This window comes from Bison bison, unplaced genomic scaffold (assembly GCF_000754665.1).
Source record: "Bison bison bison isolate TAMUID 2011002044 unplaced genomic scaffold, Bison_UMD1.0 scf7180017849819, whole genome shotgun sequence".
In the NCBI taxonomy this organism is placed as follows: Eukaryota; Metazoa; Chordata; class Mammalia; order Artiodactyla; family Bovidae; genus Bison; species Bison bison.
The window spans coordinates 14,942-15,420 of NW_011480392.1; the positions used below are offsets into that span (position 1 = coordinate 14,942).

General features: G+C 70.6%; 1 protein-coding gene across 1 annotated transcript in view; it reads right to left on the reverse strand.

The window, feature by feature from the left end:
- The window catches only part of LOC104994326 (protein jagged-2-like), a gene marked incomplete at both ends in the record, with an annotated part of 15,055 nt that extends 14,791 nt beyond the window's left edge, over positions 1-264 (reverse strand). The window contains one exon of the mRNA XM_010847855.1: positions 204-264. Coding sequence (XP_010846157.1) covers positions 204-264 — 61 coding nt within the window. The remainder of the gene's footprint in view (positions 1-203) is intronic.
- Between the last annotated feature and the right edge of the window lie 215 nt (positions 265-479).

A 479-nucleotide genomic window follows, 5' to 3' on the forward strand; every position in this document is an offset into this window, starting at 1 on the left:
AATGTGTGGCGGCCCTGCCCACCAAGGCTGGCCCGCGCCCTGGGGCACACTCGGGCTCCAAGAGCACGTGCGGCCTTCACCAACAGTGAGCCGCACACAAGCAGGGCCCATCCCACTCACGTCACCTGTGTGCAGCCAACTCTGTGCGGGAGCGAGTGTGTGCACGCTCGGGAGGCAAAGAGGACCTGGCGCGGGGCACTCACCTGCACTCCCCGGGCACGGAGCACCCCCCGTGGAGCAGGTTGCATCCCTGTTTACACACGGCTGCGAACGGAGAGAGCAAACAGACCCCTGCAGCGGCCACACACCGGCCTGCGGCCGTGACACAGGCTCTGGGGACAGCCCCCCGCGTGGCCCCCCACCCTCCGCGGGGCACCGCGCGTCCTCCACGATGCCCCCACCTGGCCCTCCGCTGGCCTCCGCTATGCCCCCAGCGCTCCCGTAGCCCCGCCCCGCTCACCCTCCTTGCACTCCTTGCC